The sequence below is a fragment of the Chiloscyllium punctatum genome, chromosome X (assembly GCF_047496795.1).
Source record: "Chiloscyllium punctatum isolate Juve2018m chromosome X, sChiPun1.3, whole genome shotgun sequence".
NCBI lineage: Eukaryota > Metazoa > Chordata > Chondrichthyes > Orectolobiformes > Hemiscylliidae > Chiloscyllium > Chiloscyllium punctatum.
In genome coordinates, this window is record NC_092791.1 from 9230841 (window position 1) to 9254278 (window position 23438).

At 48.9% G+C, this 23438-nt stretch overlaps 1 protein-coding gene across 4 annotated transcripts in view; it reads left to right on the top strand.

Annotated features, from left to right (window-relative positions):
• spryd3 (SPRY domain containing 3) overlaps positions 1 to 23438 on the top strand; it is a 371797-nt gene that overhangs the window by 314942 nt on the left and 33417 nt on the right. For 3 of the 4 annotated variants that reach the window (XM_072567352.1, XM_072567351.1, XM_072567353.1), the window contains exon 9: positions 19948 to 20067. The exons of the other annotated variant lie outside the window; for it this stretch is intronic. In XM_072567352.1, coding sequence (XP_072423453.1) covers positions 19948 to 20067 — 120 coding nt within the window. The remainder of the gene's footprint in view (positions 1 to 19947; positions 20068 to 23438) is intronic. 4 annotated transcript variants of the gene reach the window in all.

Genomic DNA, 23438 nt, shown 5'->3' on the forward strand with positions numbered 1-23438 from the left:
CGGGAATCGAACCCTGGTCCCTGGTGCTATAAGGCAGCAGTGCTAACCACTGAGTCACCGTGCTGCCCTACTTTCAGTACCCTACTCCCGCTTTCTCCCCATACCCTTTCGTCCTAAGAATTGTATCTAACTGCTTCTTGAAAACCTTCAGTGTTTCGGCCAGAACCGCTTTTTGTGGCAGAGAATTCCACAGGCTCACCACTCTGGGTGAAGACATTTCTCCTCCTGTAAGTCTTAAGTGGCCTACCCAGTATGCTGAAACTGTGACTCTGGCTCTGAACTGCCTGGACAGTAGTGACATCCTTCCACCATTTGCCCTGACTAGTCCTTTTTGAAATTTGACCACTCCAGTCCCTCTTCTTAATCAATCCTGCCACCCCAAGAATCAATCTGGTAAATCTTTGTTGCACCCCCTCCATATCCAAAACATCCTTCCTCAGGTAAGGAGACCAAAAGACACACAAGGTTTCAAGTCTGGTCCTGGGTCTTGGTAAGACCAATGCAGTAGGTTGAAAATTGCCTAAATTTGTCTGTTTGTCTAATAAATCGCATCAGTTGTATGACACTTTGATCTTTTACTTATAAATTCTGTGTCTTATGTATCCTGCCCTACTGGTTGATTTTCAACTTTGTCCACCCCAGTCCATAAGCAGCACCTCCACATCAGTTGCAGTGAGACATCCCTTCCCCTGCATACAAATTCTCTTGCTGTCAAGGCCAACATACCATTTGCCATCTTCACCGCCTGCTATATCTGCCTGCTTGCTTTCAGTGACTGGTGTACAAGGATACCTGGGTCTTGTTGCACCTCCCTCTTTCTGAATCTACTGCCATTTAGATAATAATCTGCCTTCCTGTTTTTGCTGCCACATTTTTCCACCATAATTTTCCACATTATGCTTCATTTGTCATGTATTTGTCCACTCCCTCAGTTTATCCAAATCACACTAAAGCATCTCTGCATCTGCCACCCAGCCTTGTGCTTTCTGCAAACTTGGCCGTATGTGGTTCTCTCATTGCAATCTTTAATAAATATAGTGTATATCTGGGGTTAAAGCACTGATCCTAGCAGTATCCCGCTAGTCACTGGCCTTCTGAAAGTCCAAGTAAGCCATATGTGCTCGCTCACCCCCCCTTATCAACTCTCTAGTTCCGTGGTGAAACATTTCAGTAGTCTAGTCAAGCAAATCACTTTCGTAAATCCATGCTGAGTCTGTCACTTGTTTTCCAAGTGCTCAGCTGCTAAATCTTATTATAATGGACTTTTGCATTTTCCTACTACCAATGTCAAGCTAACCAGTTTGTTAATACCTATTTTCTCCCTACTTCCTTTATTAAATAGTGGGGTTACGATAACTACCCTCCAATGCATAGAAACTGTTCGAGTCTAAAGAATCTTGAAAGATGACTACTAACGTATCCATTGTTTCTATGGCCACTTCCTTAAGTACTCTAGGATGTAAATTATAAGGCCCAAGAGATTTATCAGCCTTTAATTCTGTCAATTTCCCCAACATGTTTACTGTGTTATTTGTGTATATGGAAGGAAAGCACGTTGGTCGGCCATCTATTTGGTGCTTATTATGATTTCCCCTGTTTCTAACTGTAATGGACTTACATTTGTCTTAAGTAATTGTTTTCTCTTCACATCCCTATAAAAGCTGTTGCAATCAATTTGTGTATTTCCTGTAATCAGTCAATTTGGTTGTAATATTCAAGTAGTGATATTATCCCAATCAATATTTGAGAAATTAACATTGATTAGAGTGCAGGAGAGACATGTTCTTGTGAGAGTGAAGGGTAGAAATGGCACAATTAGGGAACCATGAATGGCAGGTGAAATCGTGAGATGAGCTAAGAGGAAAAAGGAAGCATAGTTTAAGGTCTCAGCGACTGAAGACAGATGAAGCTTTGGAAGAATATTGGGAATGCAGGACCAATCTGAAACGAGGAATTAAGAGGGCTAAAAGGGGTCATGAAATATCTTTAGCAAACAGGGTTAAGGAAAATCTCAAAGCCTTTTATTCCTATATAAGGAGCAAGAAAGTAACTTGGGAAAAAGTTGGCCCACTCAAGGACAAAGGAGGAAAGTTATGTGTGGAGTCATAGAAAATGGGTGAGATCCTTGCATCGGTATTCACCGAGGAGAGGAACATGATATTAGGGATAGATGTTTGATTACTCTAGGTCAAGTCGGCATAAGGAGGGAGGAAGTGTTGGGTATTCTAAAAAGCATTAAGGTGGACAAGTCCCCAGGTCCAGATGGAATCTATCACAGGTTTCTGAGGAAAGCGAAAGAGGAAATAGCTGGGGCCTTAACAGATACCTTTGCAGCATCCTTGAACTTGGGTGAGGTCCCGGAGGACTGGGGAATTGCTAATGTTGTCCCCTTGTATAAGAAGGATAGCAAAGATAATCCAGGTAATTATAGACTGGTGAGCCTGACGTCAGTGATAGGGAAGCTGCTGGAGAAGATACTGAGGGAAAGGATCTCTTCCTGTTTGGAAGAGAATGGGCTTATCAGTAATAGGTAACATGGTGGTGGGTGCCTGGAACACATTGCCAGTGGAGGTGGTAGAGGTGGGCACGATAGCGCCATTTAAGATGCGTCTAGACAGATACATGAATGGGCAGGGAGCAGAGGGATACAGATCCTTAGAACATAGGTGACAGGTTTAGATAGAGGATCTGGATCGGCGCAGGCTTGGAGGGCCGAAGGGCCTGTTCATGGGTTGGAATGTTCTTTATTCTTTGTTCTTAATTTTAGAGAACAGGGGAGGAAATTTCTGAAAAGTGTTCCAGTGAACTGGAAGTCCTTGTCCACTGAGGTTGCACAAGTGTCAGGTTGGGGACCTTGCTGTTTGTGGTTTATATAAATGATTTCGACTTGAATAGAGGATTGATCAGTATGTTTGCGGATAATACAAATGTTGTTGGAGTGGTAAATAGTGAAGAGGATAGTCCGGATTACAGGACATACAGACAGTGGTAAATGGAATTCAATCCAGATAAACATGAGGTGATGAACGTGAGCAGAGCAAACAAGGCAAGGGACCCTGGGAAACACTGAGTATCAGAGAGAACTTGGTGTGTGTGTGCACATACACCAGTCCCTTCAGGTTTCAGGACGGTGCATAAATTGGTTGAGAAGGAATATGGGATATTTGTCTTTATTAGTCAAGGCATGGAGTTTAAAAGCAGGGAGGTTATGCTGGAACTGTGCAAAGTGTTGGTTAGGCCACACTGGTGTGCAGTCCTTGTAATGCATCCACATTACAAAGAGGGATGTGATAGCACTGGAGAGGATGCAGAGGAGATCTACCAGGGGCTGGAAAATTTTAGTTATGAAGAGAGACTGGGGTTGTTTTCCTTGGAGCAAAAAAGACAAAGTGAGGGCATGATTGAAATATATAAAATTACACATAAATAGGGTTGACAGGCAGGAACTTTTTCCCCTTGATGAAGGGATCAATGACCACAAGACATAGATTTAAGACAAGTGGCAGGAGGTTTAAAGGAGACATTAGGAAAGTTTTTTCACCCAGATGATGGTGGGAATGTGGAACTCACTGCCGTAAGAAACCCTCAACTTTTAAAAAGTATTTACATGTACACATGCAATGCAGGTGTGCAGAGCTATAGGCCGAATGCTGGAAAATGGGATGAGAATACTTAGGAGAAAGTGAGGATTGCTGATGCTGGAGATCAGAGTTGAAGGGTGTGGTGCCGGAAAAGCACAGCCAGTCAGACAGCATCCGAAGAGCAGGAGAATCAAGAGAATCAACGTTTCAGGCAAAAGCCCTTCATCAGGAACAGTTAGGGGTTGTTTTCGACTTGTGCAGACTCTGATCTGAATGGTCTTTTTCAGTCCTGTAGACTTCTGAGTTCCTTCATCAGTACATTCTCTATCCAGCTGGAAGGTGGTGTTCCATTCTGTGACCTTGATGTGAATGTTATCCTTATCTGTGTCAGATCAATTAAAGTTAACATCGCCAGCAATAGACCAATGATCTGTGAGCATAATGGGCAGACAAGTGGCAGATGGAATTTAATGCATAGAAGTGGCAAAAAGGATGGGGAAAGGCAACATGGTCTGACTGGCAAAGTTCCAAAGTGTGCAGGGACAGAGGGACCTGGTGGTGCATGTACAGAGATGTTTGAACATGGATATTGAGGGATAAGGGCGGAGATGGTGAGGTGCTCTTTGAGGTATGTGGGATAAGGTGGATGTTGGGAGATGTGGATAGGTGGACATTGGGGAATGTGGAAGGTGGATAGGTGCGGGTGAGGGATGTGGGAGCTGGTGGGTCGGTGAGGGGGAGGGATGTGGGAGCTGGTGGGTCGGTGAGGGATGTGGGAGCTGGTGGGTCGGTGAGGGATGTGGGAGCTGGTGGGTCGGTGAGGGTGAGGGATGTGGGAGCTGGTGGGTCGGTGAGGGATGTGGGAGCTGGTGGGTCGGTGAGGGATGTGGGAGCTGGTGCGTCGGTGAGGGGGAGGGATGTGGGAGCTGGTGGGTCGGTGAGGGGGAGGGATGTGGGAGCTGGTGGGTCGGTGAGGGATGTGGGAGCTGGTGGGTCGGTGAGGGTGAGGGATGTGGGAGCTGGTGGGTCGGTGAGGGATGTGGGAGCTGGTGGGTCGGTGAGGGGGAGGGATGTGGGAGCTGGTGGGTCGGTGAGGGGGAGGGATGTGGGAGCTGGTGGGTCGGTGAGGGATGTGGGAGCTGGTGGGTCGGTGAGGGGGAGGGATGTGGGAGCTGGTGGGTCGGTGAGGGGGAGGGATGTGGGAGCTGGTGGGTCGGTGAGGGATGTGGGAGCTGGTGGGTCGGTGAGGGTGAGGGATGTGGGAGCTGGTGGGTCGGTGAGGGTGAGGGATGTGGGAGCTGGTGGGTCGGTGAGGGGGAGGGATGTGGGAGCTGGTGGGTCGGTGAGGGATGTGGGAGCTGGTGGGTCGGTGAGGGGGAGGGATGTGGGAGCTGGTGGGTCGGTGAGGGGGAGGGATGTGGGAGCTGGTGGGTCGGTGAGGGATGTGGGAGCTGGTGGGTCGGTGAGGGTGAGGGATGTGGGAGCTGGTGGGTCGGTGAGGGTGAGGGATGTGGGAGCTGGTGGGTCGGTGAGGGTGAGGGATGTGGGAGCTGGTGGGTCGGTGAGGGATGTGGGAGCTGGTGGGTCGGTGAGGGGGAGGGATGTGGGAGCTGGTGGGTCGGTGAGGGATGTGGGAGCTGGTGGGTAGGTGAGGGTGAGGGATGTGGGAGCTGGTGGGTCGGTGAGGGGGAGGGATGTGGGAGCTGGTGGGTCGGTGAGGGGGAGGCATGTGGGAGCTGGTGGGTCGGTGAGGGGGAGGGATGTGGGAGCTGGTGGGTCGGTGAGGGGGAGGGATGTGGGAGCTGGTGGGTCGGTGAGGGGGAGGGATGTGGGAGCTGGTGGGTCGGTGAGGGATGTGGGAGCTGGTGGGTAGGTGAGGGATGTGGGAGCTGGTGGGTCGGTGAGGGGGAGGGATGTGGGAGCTGGTGGGTCGGTGAGGGATGTGGGAGCTGGTGGGTCGGTGAGGGTGAGGGATGTGGGAGCTGGTGGGTCGGTGAGGGATGTGGGAGCTGGTGGGTCGGTGAGGGGGAGGGATGTGGGAGCTGGTGGGTCGGTGAGGGTGAGGGATGTGGGAGCTGGTGGGTCGGTGAGGGGGAGGGATGTGGGAGCTGGTGGGTAGGTGAGGGTGAGGGATGTGGGAGCTGGTGGGTCGGTGAGGGGGAGGGATGTGGGAGCTGGTGGGTCGGTGAGGGGGAGGGATGTGGGAGCTGGTGGGTCGGTGAGGGTGAAGGATGTGGGAGCTGGTGGGTCGGTGAGGGTGAGGGATGTGGGAGCTGGTGGGTCGGTGAGGGATGTGGGAGCTGGTGGATAGGTGAGGGTGAGGGATGTGGGAGCTGGTGGGTAGGTGAGGGTGAGGGATGTGGGAGCTGGTGGGTCGGTGAGGGGGAGGGATGTGGGAGCTGGTGGGTCGGTGAGGGGGAGGGATGTGGGAGCTGGTGGGTCGGTGAGGGTGAGGGATGTGGGAGCTGGTGGGTCGGTGAGGGGGAGGGATGTGGGAGCTGGTGGGTCGGTGAGGGATGTGGGAGCTGGTGGGTCGGTGAGGGATGTGGGAGCTCGTGGGTCGGTGAGGGGGAGGCATGTGGGAGCTGGTGGGTCGGTGAGGGATGTGGGAGCTGGTGGGTCGGTGAGGGGGAGGGATGTGGGAGCTGGTGGGTCGGTGAGGGGGAGGGATGTGGGAGCTGGTGGGTCGGTGAGGGATGTGGGAGCTGGTGGGTCGGTGAGGGGGAGGGATGTGGGAGCTGGTGGGTCGGTGAGGGTGAGGGATGTGGGAGCTGGTGGGTCGGTGAGGGTGACAGATGTGGGAGCTGGTGGGTCGGTGAGGGTGAGGGTGAGGGATGTGGGAGCTGGTGGGTCGGTGAGGGATGTGGGAGCTGGTGGGTCGGTGAGGGGGAGGGATGTGGGAGCTGGTGGGTCGGTGAGGGGGAGGGATGTGGGAGCTGGTGGGTCGGTGAGGGGGAGGGATGTGGGAGCTGGTGGGTCGGTGAGGGGGAGGGATGTGGGAGCTGGTGGGTCGGTGAGGGGGAGGGATGTGGGAGCTGGTGGGTCGGTGAGGGGGAGGGATGTGGGAGCTGGTGGGTCGGTGAGGGGGAGGGATGTGGGAGCTGGTGGGTCGGTGAGGGGGAGGGATGTGGGAGCTGGTGGGTCGGTGAGGGATGTGGGAGCTGGTGGGTCGGTGAGGGTGAGGGATGTGGGAGCTGGTGGGTCGGTGAGGGTGAGGGATGTGGGAGCTGGTGGGTCGGTGAGGGTGAGGGATGTGGGAGCTGGTGGGTCGGTGAGGGATGTCGGAGCTGGTGGGTCGGTGAGGGGGAGGGATGTGGGAGCTGGTGGGTAGGTGAGGGTGAGGGATGTGGGAGCTGGTGGGTCGGTGAGGGGGAGGGATGTGGGAGCTGGTGGGTCGGTGAGGGTGAGGGATGTGGGAGCTGGTGGGTCGGTGAGGGTGAGGGATGTGGGAGCTGGTGGGGAGGTGAGGGGGAGGGATGTGGGAGCTGGTGGGTAGGTGAGGGGGAGGGATGTGGGAGCTGGTGGGTAGGTGAGGAGGAGGGATGTGGGAGCTGGTGGGTCGGTGAGGGATGTGGGAGCTGGTGGGTCGGTGAGGGATGTGGGAGCTGGTGGGTCGGTGAGGGTGAGGGATGTGGGAGCTGGTGGGTCGGTGAGGGTGAGGGATGTGGGAGCTGGTGGGTCGGTGAGGGATGTGGGAGCTGGTGGGTCGGTGAGGGTGAGGGATGTGGGAGCTGGTGGGTCGGTGAGGGTAAGGGATGTGGGAGCTGGTGGGTCGGTGAGGGGGAGGGATGTGGGAGCTGGTGGGTCGGTGAGGGTGAGGGATGTGGGAGCTGGTGGGTCGGTGAGGGATGTGGGAGCTGGTGGGTCGGTGAGGGATGTGGGAGCTGGTGGGTCGGTGAGGGATGTGGGAGCTGGTGGGTCGGTGAGGGATGTGGGAGCTGGTGGGTCGGTGAGGGTGAGGGATGTGGGAGCTGGTGGGTCGGTGAGGGATATGGGAGCTGGTGGGTCGGTGAGGGTGAGGGATGTGGGAGCTGGTGGGTCGGTGAGGGTGAGGGATGTGGGAGCTGGTGGGTCGGTGAGGGTGAGGGATGTGGGAGCTGGTGGGTCGGTGAGGGATGTGGGAGCTGGTGGGTCGGTGAGGGATGTGGGAGCTGGTGGGTCGGTGAGGGGGAGGGATGTGGGAGCTGGTGGGTAGGTGAGGGTGAGGGATGTGGGAGCTGGTGGGTCGGTGAGGCATGTGAGAGCTGGTGGGTCGGTGAGGGGGAGGGATGTGGGAGCTGGTGGGTCGGTGAGGGATGTGGGAGCTGGTGGGTCGGTGAGCGATGTGGGAGCTGGTGGGTCGGTGAGGGTGAGGGATGTGGGAGCTGGTGGGTCGGTGAGGGTGAGGGATGTGGGAGCTGGTGGGTCGGTGAGGGATGTGGGAGCTGGTGGGTCGGTGAGGGATGTGGGAGCTGGTGGGTCGGTGAGGGGGAGGGATGTGGGAGCTGGTGGGTCGGTGAGGGATGTGGGAGCTGGTGGGTCGGTGAGGGATGTGGGAGCTGGTGGGTCGGTGAGGGATGTGGGAGCTGGTGGGTCGGTGAGGGGGAGGGATGTGGGAGCTGGTGGGTCGGTGAGGGATGTGGGAGCTGGTGGGTCGGTGAGGGTGAGGGATGTGGGAGCTGGTGGGTCGGTGAGGGGGAGGGATGTGGGAGCTGGTGGGTCGGTGAGGGGGAGGGATGTGGGAGCTGGTGGGTCGGTGAGGGGGAGGGATGAGGGAGCTGGTGGGTCGGTGAGGGATGTGGGAGCTGGTGGGTCGGTGAGGGGGAGGGATGTTGGAGCTGGTGGGTCGGTGAGGGTGAGGGATGTGGGAGCTGGTGGGTCGGTGAGGGTGAGGGATGTGGGAGCTGGTGGGTCGGTGAGGGGGAGGGATGAGGGAGCTGGTGGGTCGGTGAGGGGGAGGGATGTGGGAGCTGGTGGGTCGGTGAGGGGGAGGGATGAGGGAGCTGGTGGGTCGGTGAGGGATGTGGGAGCTGGTGGGTCGGTGAGGGGGAGGGATGAGGGAGCTGGTGGGTCGGTGAGGGGGAGGGATGAGGGAGCTGGTGGGTCGGTGAGGGGGAGGGATGTGGGAGCTGGTGGGTCGGTGAGGGATGTGGGAGCTGGTGGGTCGGTGAGGGATGTTGGAGCTGGTGGGTCGGTGAGGGTGAGGGATGTGGGAGCTGGTGGGTCGGTGAGGGGGAGGGATGTTGGAGCTGGTGGGTCGGTGAGGGTGAGGGATGTGGGAGCTGGTGGGTCGGTGAGGGGGAGGGATGTTGGAGCTGGTGGGTCGGTGAGGGGGAGGGATGAGGGAGCTGGTGGGTCGGTGAGGGGGAGGGATGTGGGAGCTGGTGGGTCGGTGAGGGGGAGGGATGTGGGAGCTGGTGGGTCGGTGAGGGATGTGGGAGCTGGTGGGTCGGTGAGGGGGAGGGGGAGGGAGCTGGTGGGTCGGTGAGGGATGTGGGAGCTGGTGGGTCGGTGAGGGGGAGGGATGTTGGAGCTGGTGGGTCGGTGAGGGGGAGGGATGAGGGAGCTGGTGGGTCGGTGAGGGGGAGGGATGTTGGAGCTGGTGGGTCGGTGACGGTGAGGGATGAGGGAGCTGGTGGGTCGGTGAGGGGGAGGGATGAGGGAGCTGGTGGGTCGGTGAGGGGGAGGGATGAGGGAGCTGGTGGGTCGGTGAGGGGGAGGGATGTTGGAGCTGGTGGGTCGGTGAGGGGGAGGGATGTTGGAGCTGGTGGGTCGGTGACGGTGAGGGATGAGGGAGCTGTTAGCTTGATCTGTATAAACGGAATGAATTAGTTTAGCTAAGTTCCTTCGAATGCATAGTAAGAATATGAATCGGAATAATGCACATAGCACCAGTGAAATCATGGTAAAAGTACTAATATCCAAATGTTCATGATTGGCAATGCCGGTGTATGTTATGAGACGATTCTCATGTATAAATAAACAAAGGCTGATGTATATATTGGGACCGTTATATATGTTATGTTGTGCTCCCAATGCGCAATGGTAAATCTATAACAGGATGTAATGCCACAGCGCCAATGAATGATACAGCTGCACCAATGCGCAAAGGTATATTTAGTATGTGTACCAATCCATGTGAGATAATGATGTCAATGTGAAAAGTTATGTGCATACCAGTGCCAATACATGTTATGTAGTGCGGGAAACGTTTATATATAATGGTGCCAGTGTATGTAAGGCCACAGCACCAATGGACGTGATACAGCACCCACTGTGCAACAGTGTATATATGACGATGCTCATCTATATGATGTAATGATGCCAATATGAAAAGGTGTTTGCATCGTGCCTCCAGTGTGTATAATGTCTGTAATGCATTAGTGAGTGCGCAAAGATTTACATGTCACAGTGCCAATGTATGTAATTTAATTACGCTAATGCGCAAAAGTTTAATTATCATGGTACCTGTCGATGTCATGGGAAGGTGTCCAAAGGTGTATATATAATCATGCTTCTATGTATAACATATATCATCACTGTGTATAATAGAGTGGAATCACTTCAGATTTATAACTGAGAGCCATTCACGCACAATTATCAAATTTCCAGTGTGTGTAACTTTGCAAGTGTGCATCTGGAACTGTGTGTTATTGTGACATTGCAGGAGGCTGGTTTGGTGCGAATGTCTGTGAGATACCACCTGGGTTGAGGAGCAAGTGTCTGCCTGTGTATGATTGACAGAACCAGTGTACATGTGCAGGATGAGTGACACGGATGTTTTGCTGAACTTGCATGTGCATGTCTGTCTGTCACCTTTTCAGTATCTCCACATGTGACTGTTGCCTTGTTTGTGTGTGCACGTTTGTTGCCTTGCCTGAATCTGCACACATACCTGCTTCCTTGCCTGTGTGTGTGTTACCTCACCTACATGTGTGTGCATCTGTTACCTTTCCTGTGCATGTGTGTGCGTGTTGCCTTGGCTGCACATGTGTATCTATTGCCTCGGCTATGTTTGTGTGTCTGGTGCCTTGCCTGCATGTGCATATGCCATTTGCCTCTGCTGTGTATACTGAGTGTAGTCTGAGGCGCATTTGTTTTAATGCGACAAATGTAGTAGTTAAGGCAGATGAACTAAGGGCTTGTGTTAGTACCTGGGAGTATGATTAGATTAGATTAGATTCCCTACAGTGTGGAAACAGACCCTTCGGCCCGACCAGTCCACTCTGACCCTGCGAAGAGTAACCCATCCAGACCCATTTCCCTCCCACTAATGCACCCGACACTATGGGCATTTTAGCATGGCCAATTCGCCTGACTTGTACATCTTTGGACTGTGGGAGGAAGCTGGAGCACCCGGACGAAACCCACGCAGACACGGGGAGATTGTGCAACCTCCACACAGATAGTTACCCAAGGCTGGAATCGAACCTGGGACCCTACTGCTGAGCGGCAGCAGTGCTAACCACTGAGCCACCATGCCACCCCCAATTGCTATTACTGAGACTTGGTTGAGGGAAGGGCATGATTGGCAACTAAATATCCCAGGATATCGATGCTTCAGGCTGAATGGAGAGAGAGGTAAAAAGGGGTGGAGGAGTTGCATGACTGGTCAGAGAGGATATCACAGCTGTGCTGAAAGAGGGCACTATGGAGGGCTCAAGCAGTGAGGCAATATGGGCAGAGCTCAGAAATAGGAAGGGTGCAGTAACAATGTTGGAGCTGTACTACAGGCCTCCCAACAGTGAGCTTGAGATAGAGGTACAAAAATGTAAACAGTTTATGGAAAGATATAGGAGCAACAGGGTGGTGGTGATGGGAGATTTTAATTTTCCCAACATTGACTGGGACTCATTTAATGTTAGAGGTCTGGATGGAGCAGAATTTGTGAGCAGAACCTGTAAGCAGCATCCAGGAGGGTTTTATAGAGCAGTATGTAAATTGTCCAACTCAGGAAAGGGCCTGGTGTTGGGGAATGAGCCCAGCCAGGTGGTTGAAGTTTCTTTTTTCATATATAGAATCCCTAGAGAATGGTAACAGGCCCTTCGGCCCAACAATTCCACACTGCCCCTCCAAAAAATAACCCACCCAGACCCATTCTCCTACCCTATTACAGGTACTCTATATTTGCTCTTGAGTAATGCACCTAACCTACACATCCCTGTACACTATGGACAAATTTAGCATGATCAGTTCACCTAATCGTAAGCCTGATGTCAATGGTAGGGAAGCTGCTGGAGAAGGTACTGAGGGATATGGCCTCTTTACATTTGGAAGAGAATGGGCTTATCAGTGATAGGCAACATGGTTTTGTGCGGGGAAGGTCATGTCTTACCAACTTAATAGAATTCTTTGAGGAAGTGACAAAGTTGATTGAGGGAAGGGCTGTAAGTTTCATACCAAACGCCTTACTGAAGTCCATGTATAACCATGATAGGTTGTTGGAGAAAGTGATGTCACATGGGGACAAGGGTGTACTACCTAGATGGATAGAGAATTGGCTGGGCAACAGGAGACAGAGAGTAGTAGTGGAAGGGAGTTTCTCAAAATGGAGAACTGTAACCAGTGATGTTCGGCAGGTATTCATGTTGGGACCATTAGAAAGATGGGGATTGAGCTCTACAAAATTATGAGAGGTATAGACAGGGTGGATAGCAAGAAACTTTTTCCCAGAGTGGGGGACTCAGTTACTAGGGGTCACGAGTTCAAGGTGAGAGGGGAAAGGTTTAGGGGAGATATATGTGGAAAGTTCTTTATGCAGAGGGTGATGGGTGTCTGGAACGTGTTGCCAGCGGAGGTGGTAGAGGTGGGCACGCTAGCATCATTTAAGATGTATCTGGACAGATACATGAATGGGCAGAGAGCAGAGTCATAGAGGTATACAGCACGAAAACAGACCCTTCGGTCCAACCCGTCCATGCCAACCAGATATCCCAAACCAATCTAGTCCCACCTGCCAGCACCCGGCCCATATCCCTCTAAAACCTTCCTATTCATGTACCCATCCCAGATGCCTTTTAAATGCTGTAATTGTACCAGCCTCCACCACTTCCTCTGGCAGCTCATTCCATACACGTACCACCCTCTGCATGAAAAGGTTGCCCGTTAGATCTCTCTTAAATCTTTCCTCTCTCACCCTAAGCCTATGCCGTCTAGTTCTGGACACCCCCACCCCATGGATACAGATCCTTAGAAAATAGGTGACAGGTTTAGGTAGAGGATCTGGATTGGCACAGGCTTGGAGGGCCGAAGGGCCTGTTCCTGCGCTGAAATTTTCTTCGTTCTTCTTTTATTCGGCTCTGTGTGTGTGTCTGCATGTGCCTTTTGCCTCGGCTGCATTTCTGTGTGTGTGTGTGTGTGTGTGCTGTCTCAGTTGTGTTGATGTGTCTGGTGCCTTGTTTATGTGTGTATATATTTCGGTTGCCTCAGCTGTGTGTGGGCACCCGCGTGCACGTCTGGTGCTGGGTCGGTTGAGGGTTGGGGAGGTGGTGGCGGTGGTGTCTGTTTTGCGCTGGCTCCTTGCTAGAACTGTAAGAGCTAGTTCCATATCTCTGGTTTTTTATTCTGTTACTCGCTAAGCTCTTCGCTCTGAAGGACTTGTCCAAATCCCTCTTCAAATTTAATCTGCTTGCACCACCTTCTCATAGCAAATGTTCCAAATCCTGATAACTGTGAGTGAAAAGTAAAAATATTTCTCTTCATTCAATTCCTGCCTCAGGCATCTGTCTGTGTGGAGTTTGCACATTCTCCCTGTGTCTGCGTGGGTTTCCTTCAGGTGCTCTGGTTTCCTCCCACAGTCCAAAAATGTGCAGGTCAGGTGAATTGGCCATGCTAAATTGCCCGTAGTGTTAGGTATATTAGTCAGGGGTAAATATAAGAAGGTGGGTTTCTCTTCGGAGGGTCAGTGTGGACTTGTTGGGCCGAAGGGCCTGTTTCCACACTGTAGAGAATCTAATCTAAAGTCTAATCTGCTTGAAACATTAGCCAATAATTTTGAATCTATGATATCTAGTTTAGATTAGATTAGATTACATTACTGTGTGTAGAATTCTGTAGTGGTCGAGCAATGTCATTTTCTTCTTTTTGTTCCTAAGCTCTGTCCTCATTTGAAGACAAATTTGAAGTCTTATTCCAAGATGTTATTTCTTCTAACTGCAAAACTGACTCCTTAATTAATAATGTGACACCATTTACACCCTCCACTGTCCTGCCTGAAGATCCTATACCCTAGAATGTTAAGTTGCTAGTCCTGTGCCTATCTGAACCACATCTCTGATGGCAACAACATCACAAATCCTCATGACACTCCACAACTTTAACATATATGTCTTACTTCAGTTTGCCTAGCATTAAAGTCGAGCCGTCCCTTGAGTCTCAGCATGGTTGAGCACTGTCTGTCTTGGTTTCCTTACTAAACTGTGCCCCTATTGTACTAATGCTTTGTGTCCCCTTCTCCTGCTGAGCTCGTTTAAAACTCCTCCTAGCGGCACTAGTAAACCCAACTGCAAGGATGTTGGTCCCATTCTGGTTCAAGTGCAGACTGTCTCACTTGTACAGGTCCGAGATTCCCAGAAACGATCCCAGTGATCCTCTAAACTGTAAACTATTCCCATCACAATCTACAATTTTGCCAAATTTCATACCATCTGTGAACTTCTTCATGCAGCTCCCTTCAACCGGGACTCGGTCATTTATAAACATTTTAAAGAGTAAGAGCAGCAAAATGGACTCTTGGAGATCATTGTAGTACCAAACTGCACCCTCCCCAAAAAACAACGTAGAATTTTGTTTTTAGATTAGATTACTTACAGTGTGGAAACAGGCCCTTCGGGCCAACAAGTCCACACCGACCCTCCGAAGCGCAACCCACCCATACCCCTACATATACCCCTTACCTAACACCAAGGGTAATTTAGCATGGCCAATTCACCTAACCTACACATCTTTGCGACTGTGGGAGGAAACCGGAGCACCCGGAGGAAACCCACGCAGACACAGGGAGAACGTGCAACCTCCACACAGTCAGTCGCCTGAGGCGGGAATTGAACCCGGGTCTCCAGCGCTGTGAGGCAGCAGTGCTAACCACTGTGCCACCGTGCCGCCCTAGTTGTTGGCTCACTCACCAGAGGCAGCACTGTTTCTCGATTGATTCTATCAAAACCTCTCATTATCTTAAAATCTCTGTTAGGTTATTGCTGTCCTTCTCTATAGTAAGGACAGCAGTTCTAACTTTTCCAACTTTGCTTCATAACTGGAATTCTCTATCCTTAGTGACCTTTATTTCTTTGCTGAAGTGTGCTGGTCAGGTGAAATCTGGGATCTAACCAGTGATTTATAAAGTTCTGGCATAATCTCTTTGCCTTTATTTTGAATTCCTCTATTAATAAACCTGAATAACCTATACACTTTATTGATCACTTAATCAACATGGATTGCCAACTTTAAGGATTAATATATGTAGAAATGAAATCCGAAACCATCTGCAGTTTTCAAAGTCACATTATTTGTAGGCCAATAATGTGTCTTACCATAGTAGTTTCCCCCAAAGTACATCACTTGATACATCTTCATACTAAACTCATCTTCCATGTTCCTGGCACTTTCATAATCCACTCTTATAGAGTCACAAAGCACAGAAAGAGGCCCTTCGACACCGAACCATCTATTATTCCCACCTTCCAGCACTAGGCCCGTAGTCTTGAATGTTATGACATGTCAGGTGCTCACCCACATACCTTTTTTAAGGTTGTGTGGTTTTGTTCCTCAACTTACCAGTCCAGGCAGTGCACTCTAGTGCACCCCCCGGGGTGAAAACATTTTTCCTGAAATCTCTTCTAAACCTCTGCCTTTCATCTTAAAATTATACCTATTATTATTGACGTGTCAACCAGGTTCACCCTGTTCATGCCCCTCATAATTTTATACACCTCTATCGGGTCCCCTTTCAGTCATCTGTACTCCAAAGAAAACAACCTGAGCTTATCAGCCTGCCCTCGTGGTAGAATCGCTCTATCCCAGACAACATCCTAGTGAACCTCCTGTAGACCCCTCCAGTCCACTCGCATCTTTCTGATAGTGTGATGACCAGAACTAACACTGATGGAAGACTAGCTGGTCTCTAATTTCCTCGTTTCTCTTTACCATCCTTCATGAAAAGTGGAACCACTTAGTTGTTCTCCAGTCCTCTGGCACCTCCCCTGTGGCCAGAGAGGAATTAAACATTTGGGTTAGGGCCCCTGTGATTTTCTTCCTCACGTCCCACAGCAGCCTGGGATACAACTCATCTTGACCTGATGATTTGTCCACTTCAAAACCTGACGAAACCTACAATAGCTTCTTATTCCCTCTATCAATCTGCTCAAGACCCTCACAGTCCACCTTCATAAATTCTTATTCTGCTGATTGAAGACAGATGTGAAATACTCATTGAACACTCTACCAAGTATCCCCTGACTCCAGGCCGAGATTGCCCCATAGAGCCCGATTGGGCCCTAATCTTTCCTTGTTTATCCTCTTCCCCTTGATCTAGAATACTTTGGGATTGTCCCTAATCTTGCTCACCAATGTTTTCTCATGCCTCTTCTCTGCTCTCCAAATTGCTTTCTTAACTTTGCCACCACCCCCTACCCATCCTATACTGCACAAGTGCCTTTGTTGATTTACTCCCTCTGTACCTGTTAAAGTCTCTTTTTTTCCTTCTTATCCAGTCCTGAAAGTTCCCCTATCTATGGTTCTCTGGGCTTGTTACTTCGACACTTCACCCTAAAGTGCACATGTTGCACCTGCACTCTCCCTATTGCCTTTTTGACTGTTCTGCTGTTGACTTTCCTACAAGTAGCTGTTCCCAGATTTTTGCCAGATCCTGTCTTATTTTAATAAAATCTGCATTCCCCAATCCAAAATCTTTCTTTTGCACAATAGACTTTTTCCAAGTGTTGTGTTCACCTTTACTAACATGCTCTCCCACAGCCAACTCAAACACCTGTCTGGCTTCATTCCCCACAATTAGGTTTGGCACTGCACCATCACTTGTTGGATCATCTACATGTTGATATGAAAACCTGCCCTGAATACATTTCAAGAAATCCACCGTCAAAAATTTACACTATGAATATTCCAGTTAATGTTGGAGAAGTTATAGAGTCATAGAGATGTACAGCATGGAAACAGACCCTTCGGTCCAACCCGTCCGTGCCGTCCAGATATCCCAACCCAATCTCGTCCCACCTGCCAGCACCAGGCCTATATCCCTCCAAACCCTTCCTATTCATATACCCATCCAAATGCCTCTTAAATGTTGCAATTGTACCAGCCTCCACCACTTCCTCTGGCAGCTCATTCCATACACGTACCACCCTCTGTGTGAAAAAGTTGCCCCTTAGGTCTCTTTTATATCTTTCCCCTCTCACCCTAAACCTATGCCCTCTAGTTCTGGACTCCCCGACTCCAGGGAAAAGACTTTGTCTATTTATCCTATCTATGCCCCGCATAATTTTATAAACCTCTATAAGGTCACCCCTCGGCCTCTGACACTTCAGGGAAAACAGCCCCAACCTATTCAGCCTCTCCCTGTAGCTCAAATCCACCAACCCTGGCAACATCCTTGTAAATCTTTTCTGAACCCTTTCAGGTTTCACAACATCTTTCCGATAGGAAGGAGACCAGAATTGCACGTAGTATTCCAACAGTGGTCTAACCTATTGGGAAATTGGGATTAGCAAAGACTCAATGGGCCGAAGGGCCTTTTAATAGAAGATTAGATTACTTACAGTGTGGAAACAGGCCCTTCGGCCCAACAAATCCACACCGACCCTCCGAAGAGTAACCCACCCAGACCCATTCCCCCTGACTATTGCACCTAACACTACAGACAATTTAGCATGGCCAATCCACCCTAACCTGCACATCTTTGGACTGTGGGAGGAAACCGGAGCACCCGGAGGAAACCCACGCAGACACAGGGAGAATGTGCAAACTCCACACAGACAGTCGCCCGAGGTGAGAATTGAACCCAGGTCCCTGGCGCTGTGAGGCAGCAGTGCTAACCACTGTGCCCCATCATTCCCATTACTGACTCAATTTCGTTTCCACACTCCCACCTTCCCTCCTGCACTTTCAATAATCTTCCTGATTATTAACTGAACTATATTCGTCATAGCTGTCTTCAACTCCATCTTTGTTTAATTTTCAGTTTGTCATCCAGGGCAAATTAACTTCAGATGCTGTGCCTTCTCCTTCAAAGGACTGCCTCTAGTTTATTTCTGATTTATCCCATCCCTATTTTGCCTTCATGATTGCATTCATGCTTTAACGAGCAATCACCTTTTCTAATCTACCTCTGCTGGGCCCCTCCTTAAAATCCTTTACATTTGTTCTTCCTCCGTTTGTCATCAACTTCACCCTTTGATATTTCTAGTTTTTATTACCATAAGTACTTTAAAATAAATTATATTGAGACTGATTCCTACTGTAAGATTCTTAATTTCCCAGAACCAAATCCAACATTGTTTCATTTCTTGGAGAGAAAATGGCTTTCTTTCCACAAATGCTGCCAGACTTGCTGAGTTTCTCTGACAGTTTCTGTTTTTGTTTCAGACTTTAAGCATCCAGAGTTCTTTGTTTTATTTTACTGTTTCATTTCCTGTTGATTTTGAGACAGATTGTTTCCGAAAGTTCTTCTATACACATCAGAAATTCCTCCCTTCCCCACCCTTAGCATATTTTTTTTCCCTTGGTCCATATTAGAGTGATTAAAGTCCACTAATATGATGTATTTTCCGACAAGCCTTTAAAATTTGCTGACACATTTATTTGTCTATTTCTTTTCTCTGTTTACATCTCTATGTAAAAACTGCCCTCTGTTGCTTCAACCCCAATATTCTGAGCACCACGTAGTAAATCTTTTCTCTTTAGAACTTCAATGTCATTCTTCATCAGGACTGTCTGTTTTTCCTTCTCTATTATTCCTGGAGACCTGACCCTGATAACCAAAAAGTTAAGAACTCATTCCTGGCTTTATTTGAGACATGCCATTAATACCACTGTGTCATAATCCCAAGGGGCAATGTGTGTCTGCAGTTGGACCAATCTTATTGGTTTACATCTGTGCATTGGCATTCACACAGTTTAATACCTCCTGTGTCACTTGAATTGTTTTCTTCTCTCAGGCCCCTGCTAATTTTTGGGGATATTTCAAATTTTACTGCAATTTATACCTCATTGTTCTCTGATGTCATTGCTTCTTGCTGCTACTTTCTCATTCCTTCTTCCCTTTGTGAAATACGTTCAACCTAATCACTAACCATCAGCCAGCCTCAGCAGTGATGTTTGACAGGGTATTATCAGGCATTATTTGACACCAAGCCAAAGGATATGCTGGCACCAAAAGCTTGGTCAGAAGGAACCTCCAGAACTGAGGATCTTGGCAGCTGAAGGCACTGACATCACTGGTGAAGGCATGACATTTGGGAATCCTCAAGAAGTGCAGAGATTTTCAAGTGTTGTAGAGTTGGAAGAGATTTCACAGATCGGGAAGGGTGAGGGCATGAGGTATTTGAAACTAAGGATGAGCATTTTATAATTTGAGACATACAGAAGTGACGGATGAATGGGATTTGATGAGAGTTAGAGTTCTGGACGGGGTCTTGTTTCTAAAGGTTGCTAGATAGAAGGTTGACCAAGAGTTTGTCAGAAAAGGTGAATCCAGCAATAATAGACAAGAATGTGAGTCATGTTTTCTGTGCATGAGAGGTACATTATCACTCCTCCTTTTAGATGCTCCTTATAGACAGCTACTTTGACAAAACTTTCACCCGCCCACCCCAATCCAAATATCTCATGTAGCTTAGTGTCAAATTTTGTCTGATAACGTTCCTGTGAGGTATCATGGAGTGTTCTACTTCGTCAAAAATACTTTGTAAACGTGAGTTGTTCTTGTAACACATGGAAGTCCAAGTTTCATTACAGAAGGGGTCTGGCTATTCAGCCTATCAGGTTCATGCTGGTTCTTGGTCAAGCAAGGCAGTCAATCCCACTCCCATGCTCTGTGCCCTTGACCGTATTGCCAGTGTTTGGTAGTACCTATATGTGAGTGTGATAGAGAAAGTGTATATGTGTGTGTGCGCGTCCGGCATTATCAGCTTCTGTGTAGTTCCTTTGCCTGGATGAGAGGAAGACAAGCTAAGGATTTGTGTCTCTGTGTGTATCTGTGCCTGGTTGTGAGAAGGAGAGAAAGACAGGATTGATGTCTGAGTGTGAGAGGGTAAAAAAGATCAGATTGGTTTCTCTGTGTATACCTGTGCCTGGGTATGACAGGGAGAGAAAGACTGGATTGGTGTCTGTGTGTGTGTGTGTGTGTGTTACTAAATCCTCTGATTTCTTTTCTCAGATGATGGCAAGCTTTTCCAAGGAAGTGGAGTGGGAGATCCTTTTGGCCCTCGCTGTTACAAGGGCGATATCATGGGTTGTGGTATCATGTTTCCTCGAGATTATATTTTAGACAGTGATGGTAAGAATGTTGTTAGTGTGGTATATTACTTATATGGAAATTGGATTTGGTGGTTTCTGAATTTGAATGGAATACTGAGCAGGCAGATTTGCAGCGTCGTATGTTTTTGCTTCTTAAGAATTTTACAGCGCAGAAGGAGCTCAATTAGTCCATTGCTGTAATGTTCTCTCATTGGTGGAGCTATTGTATTGGCCACATGACTTTCCCCATTTGGTCACCACGTGTCTTCCTTCGCTGAAAGAGCTCTCCCTCTTGCCCTTTCACCATATCAACCTGCCACACCTGTGCCTCGTCTCTCAAAGAGCAAACCTCTTTGACCAAAAACTCAATGTGATCAGCTACATAAATACCTTAACTACAGGAGGAGATCAGAGGCTGGGTATTCAATACTAAGTGACTCACCTCATGGAACTTATTTTCTAATAGCATTGTGGGAATTCCTTCACAACATACACTCCAACTGTTCAAAAAAAAACAAGTCACAGCCACCTTCTGAGGGTTAACCAAGGATGGGAATTAAATGCTGGCCCTTGCAGTGATGCTGATGTGGCCAGAATAATTTTGTTTTAAGTTTCGTTGCCCTGAATGTCTTCAATTCCCTCCAGTATTCAATTAAAATTCTCAGTCCCATTCTCCTGTCCTTTCTCCATTCTCCTATCTACTCTGTGCACTGGTTCCAAAAGAGCTCTCCTCTTCACCCATTCCTCACCTGTTGTCCCCGATAAGTGCAAATGTTATTTTCTTCTGTCATTCCATTGAATCTATACTGCACACCTTCCACGACCGTCTTGCTTTTTTTGCACAAGCTCTCTAAGGGTGCATATGAATTGGTAAACTGTACTTAAGTACTTTTATTTGAAGACTAGGACTAATACATTCAAAATTACAAGAGTTTGAAAAACATGTTTAACCTGGAGATTCCACACAAGTGTACACACATGTGCATGCATGTGCACATATGTAGACTAACATATGTGCACACAGTTACACGCTAACCTTCACACACCTGGTCATAAACTGTTTTGCATCCTGGTTCTCCGATTACACCTGTACACCACTTACCTGTTATCTTCAAGTCCGAAGATGGACGTTGTATACAGCAAAAGTAAACATAAGTAACAACGTAAGGTGGTTGCTGACACTATGACACAAAAGGTGGTTACCACTGCTGCCTCACAGTGCCAGGGGCCTGGGTTTGATTCCAGCCTTAGGTGACTGTCTGTGTGGAGTTTGCACATCCTTCCCATGTCTGCATGGGTTTCCTCCGGGTGCTCCGGTTTCCTCCCACAATCCAAAGATGGGAATTGGCCATGCTAGATTGCCCATAGTGTTCAGGGATGTGTAGGTTAGGTGCATTGGTCAGGGTGTATGTAGAGTAATAGGGTAGGGGGATGGGTCTGGGTGGGTTACATTTCAGAGGGTCAGTGTAGACTTGTTGGGCCTAATGGCCTGTTTCCACACTGTAGGGATTCTGTGATTCTATTAAAAGGCCCTTCGGCCCATTGAGTCTTTGCTAATCCCAATTTCCCAATATCCTTGAATGTTATGATATTTCAAGTGCTCATCCAAATGTCTTTTAAAGGTTGTAAAGTTTCCATCCTCTGCAACGTTCCCAGGCAGCGCATTGTGGAATTCCAACACCCTCTGAGTGAAAAAGTGTTTTCTCAAATCGCCTCTGATCTCCTGCCCCTTACCCTAAAACTACTTCCACTTGTGATTAACCCCTCAAACAAATGGAACAGTTGCTCCCTACTCACCTTGTCCATATCCTTCATAATCTTACGCACTTCCATCATATACCCCCTCAGCCTTCTCTTTCTAAAGAAAACAATCTATGCCTATCCAGCCTCTCCTTCTAATGCAAACCCTCCATTCCCGACAACATCCTGGTTAGTCTTTTCTGAACCCTCTCCAGCTTAATAATATCCTTCCTATAACAGGGTGATCAGAACTGGGTACAGTACTCCAGAAGAAGCCTCACTAGTGTTCTGTAAAGCCTCAAGATGATGTCCCTACTCTATATTGAAAGTCTGAACAATTAAAGCAAGCATGAAGGCTAACCGCTTGTTAACCAACCTGCGACATAAACTTCAAAGAATTACGTATCTAAACCCCGAGATCTCTCTATGCTACAGCACGACCTGCATTTAATTGTATAATATCTGCCCTTGTTTGTTTTACCAACATGCAATATCTCCCACTTATTCAAGTAAACTCCATCTGCCATTCCTCCAGCCCATTCACCCAACTGATCAAGATTTATTTGTAATCTTAAGTAATAGAATCATAGAATGTCTACAGTGCAGAAGCAAGCCATTTGGCCCATTGAGTCCACACTGACCCTCCAAAGAGCATCCCACCCCGACCTACCCCTCTACCCTGTCGCAGGAACCCTGCAATTCCCATGGCTAATCCACCTTGCATGCATGTCCCTGGACTCCATGGGTGATTTAGCATGGCTAATCCACCTCACCTGCACAATCTTTGGACTGTGGGAGGAAACTGGAGCACCTGGAAGAAACCGACGCAGACACAGTAGAATGTACAAACTATACACGCAATCGCCTGAGGCTGGACTCAGGCCCTGGTCCCTGGCACTGTGAGGCAGCAAGGTGAACCACTGAACCACCATGCTGCCTCTGAACCTCCTTCACCGTCCACTATACCATCAATTTTTAGTCATCCACAAACCTACTAACCATGCCTTCTAAATTCTCATCTAAGTAATTTATATAAATGACAAACAAAAGAGGATCCAGCACTGATCCCTGTGGAACACCACTGGTCACAGGCCTCCCAATCCAAATAAAATGCCCTCCACTATTACTCTCTACCTCCTGCTCTTAAGCCAGTTTTGTATCTAATTTGCTAGCTTACTCTGAATTCCATGTGACCTGACCTGACTAATTCATCTACCATGCAGAACCTTTTCAAATGCTTTTCTAAAGTCCAAGTAAATTATGTTTTTTGCTCTGCCCTCATCAATCTTCTTGGTTACTTCCTCAAAAAGCTCAATCAAGTTTATGAGACATGATTTCCCTCACACAAAACCATGCTGACTATCCCTGATCATTCCTTGCCTCTCCAATTGCATATAAATCCTATCTTTCAGAATCCCTTCCAACAACATACCTGCTACCGAAGTTAGACTCCCAGATCTATAGTTCCCAGGCTTCTCCTTACACCCCTTTCTAAACCATGGCACAATAGTACAAAGGGAATTGGGCAGGAACTGTAGACCATAAATTGGGAGCAGATATTCTCAGGAAATACATCACAGAAATGTGGAGGTCATTTAGGGAGCACTTGCTGATATTGCTGGACAGGTTTGTCCTACTGAGGCAAGGATAAGGTAAAGGAACCATAGATGA